This window comes from Gossypium raimondii, chromosome 6 (genome assembly GCF_025698545.1).
Source record: "Gossypium raimondii isolate GPD5lz chromosome 6, ASM2569854v1, whole genome shotgun sequence".
NCBI lineage: Eukaryota > Viridiplantae > Streptophyta > Magnoliopsida > Malvales > Malvaceae > Gossypium > Gossypium raimondii.
This window is the reverse complement of record NC_068570.1, coordinates 12,795,734-12,798,785: the sequence shown is the minus strand read 5'-3', so window position 1 is coordinate 12,798,785 and position 3,052 is coordinate 12,795,734. Positions and strand designations below refer to the sequence as shown.

The 3,052-nt window shown below is 39.7% G+C and overlaps 1 protein-coding gene across 1 annotated transcript; it reads left to right on the top strand.

Moving 5' to 3' along the window:
- The first annotated feature begins 545 nt into the window (after window positions 1–545).
- On the top strand, window positions 546–2,644 carry LOC105774633 (threonine synthase 1, chloroplastic). Its single transcript, XM_012597193.2, has one exon. The coding sequence runs from the start codon at window positions 692–694 to the stop codon at window positions 2,300–2,302; it is 1,611 nt and encodes a 536-aa protein (XP_012452647.1). The 5' UTR covers window positions 546–691; the 3' UTR covers window positions 2,303–2,644.
- Window positions 2,645–3,052: the final 408 nt, after the last annotated feature.

Below are 3,052 nucleotides of genomic sequence, written 5' to 3'. Positions count from 1 at the left end.
CTTTTATTTTTATTTTTGTTTATTAAAGGCCAGGCAAAATCTAGGCATTACAGTACTAATATGTTCATAATTTCAATTATAGGTAGAATTGAGATGATTCATACTTCGAAGAGTAAATGAAAGAAGAAGATCTCGATAATATTAATGATATAGATTCAAATTCAAATGATGATGATGAACTCAATCAATGAGTAACAAATAATAATAAGGAGCATATGTTAAATATTAAAGAGGAAATAACTCAATAAATATGTAATAGAACAATTAGATAAAATTGCTTATTTTTCTTATTATCTTATATGATGATTTGATTTTAATTTTAATTTGTTTAGAAATTATTTTTATCATGCTATATAACTATATAATTACAATTTGTACTACTAAACATAACATAGCAAATTACAATTTAGTTATACTCTATTAGCATAAAGAATTATAATTTTTTATAATGATAAGAGAGTTTAATTACTCTTATGCTTAATCTATTAAGTTAAAAAATTATCAAATTTGTAATTAACAACTTTATCCGTTCATTTACGTCCGGTGAACAGGTCTGTCGAAAACGAAGGAGAACAAATCAATCCCTCCACTCTCATTTTAAGACCATCCTCCAATTTAAGAGCAAAGATAAAAAGGACAACCAAAATCCCACACGCCGGACCACCTCCCGCGGCCGCCTCCATCCCCGAACATGGCTTCCTCTTGTTCTCTCTTTCACTCTTCTCTCTCCTCCAAATCCAAATCCAAATTCCCATTGCCCCGTCATCAAAACAACACCAAATTCAATCGCCCTCCCCCTACTGTTATCTCATGCACCTCCTCATCTACCTACGATCCCTGCCCTTCTACTACCTCCTCTAACAGTAACTCCCCTTCTCCACTAAAGAGCGGACGCCTTGCCGATGAGAACATCCGCGATGAGGCTCGTCGCCACCGCTCCATTGCCAACAACACCTTCTCCGCCAAGTACGTTCCCTTCAATGCTGGACCCGACTCCACCGAGTCGTACTCGCTCGACGAGATCGTATACCGGAGCCTTTCGGGCGGACTGCTCGACGTTCAACATGACATTGAGGCTTTGAAGAAGTTCGACGGCGCGTATTGGAGGGAGTTGTTCGATTCACGCGTGGGGAAAACCACGTGGCCGTACGGGTCAGGAGTATGGTCCAAAAAGGAATGGGTTTTACCCGAGATAGACCCGGACGACATCGTTTCGGCTTTCGAAGGGAACTCCAATCTGTTCTGGGCCGAACGTTACGGGAAACAGTTCTTGGGGATGAACGATTTGTGGGTTAAACACTGTGGAATCAGCCACACCGGTAGTTTCAAGGATTTGGGAATGACCGTTTTGGTCAGCCAAGTTAACCGTCTGAGAAAACTGAAACGACCCGTCGTCGGAGTCGGCTGCGCATCCACCGGCGACACGTCGGCTGCCTTGTCCGCTTATTGCGCCGCCGCTGGGATCCCTTCCATTGTCTTTTTACCGGCAAATAAAATCTCCATTGCCCAATTAATTCAACCGATAGCGAATGGCGCTTTCGTTCTGAGCATCGACACCGATTTTGACGGTTGCATGAAGTTAATACGGGAAGTCACCTCAGAGTTACCGATTTACCTTGCCAATTCATTGAACAGTTTGAGACTGGAAGGGCAAAAAACGGCTGCCATTGAGATTTTACAGCAGTTTGATTGGGAAGTTCCAGATTGGGTTATTGTTCCCGGCGGTAATTTGGGGAACATTTATGCTTTCTACAAAGGGTTCAAAATGTGTCAAGAACTAGGGCTTGTTGATAGGGTACCTCGATTAGTTTGTTCCCAAGCCGCCAATGCTAATCCCCTTTATTTGTGTTATAAATCAGGGTGGATTCAGTTTAAGGCAGTCAAGGCAAATACTACATTTGCTTCAGCTATTCAAATTGGTGACCCTGTTTCTATAGATAGAGCTGTTTATGCTTTGAAAAACTCAAATGGGATTGTTGAAGAAGCGACGGAGGAAGAGTTAATGGATGCAATGGCGCAGGCAGATTCTACAGGGATGTTTATTTGCCCTCATACTGGAGTTGCATTGTCTGCCTTGATTAAGCTTAGGAATAGTGGGGTTATTGCAGCGGGGGATCGAACGGTTGTGGTTAGCACAGCTCATGGATTGAAGTTTTCGCAATCTAAGGTCGATTATCACTCAAAGAAGATCCCGGATATGGCCTGCCGGTTTGCTAATCCGCCAGTGCAAGTGAAGGCAGACTTTGGTTCTGTTATGGATGTGCTGAAGAAGTATTTGGGAAATAAAACTCCAAATCACTAAGCTGAGCATTTGGTATGCATGATTTTAATTCTGGTGTTACCTTGCTTTTATTTTTTTTATATAAATTTTGTTCTAGATCGCCTTACTCAGCACAGAAATCACCTGGTAGCCACGTAATTTATTTACATTTTTTGAGCCAGAAGCTCCATATTTTTGTACCTAGATCAGGATTTGCTACAGTCGCCTCAATAACTTGTTCAATAAAAGCTTTATATTGTGGCTTTGGGTAATCAGAATCTAGATATATGATTGTGCCTCAAGAATATGCTTCCCTTTATTCTGCATTCACCCATCAAAATGGGTTGTAAGTTTTTCGTCTAAAGGAAGTGTTAAATTACTTTATTTCTAAAGCTTGGATTAGTTGTGTTTGTAGGGTCCTGTCCATGAAATTGTTTGTGATTTACTGTTCATTTTTTTCAACATGTGGAAATTGGAGAATGAAAATGACTACTTTATGAGTGGAATCGGTTATGTTCATGGGGCCTTGGGCAAAATTCACCAGATTAAGCCGAAAAAACGAAAACGCTTTCAGTTGAACGCATTTTCAGTGGATTGATAAGAAAACACTTTCACCTGAAAATGTTTTTGTTCTCTCTCCACGAGTAATGGTTATTTTATTGTTTTAGGGTTAAGGTTTAGATTTTTATTAAGAGGTTAGGGTTAGGTTTTATAAGGTTAAGGATTTTAGGGATTAGGGATTAGAGTTTTTTATGCTTTTTAAAGTTTTTATATATTCTTTAGAAATTTTTT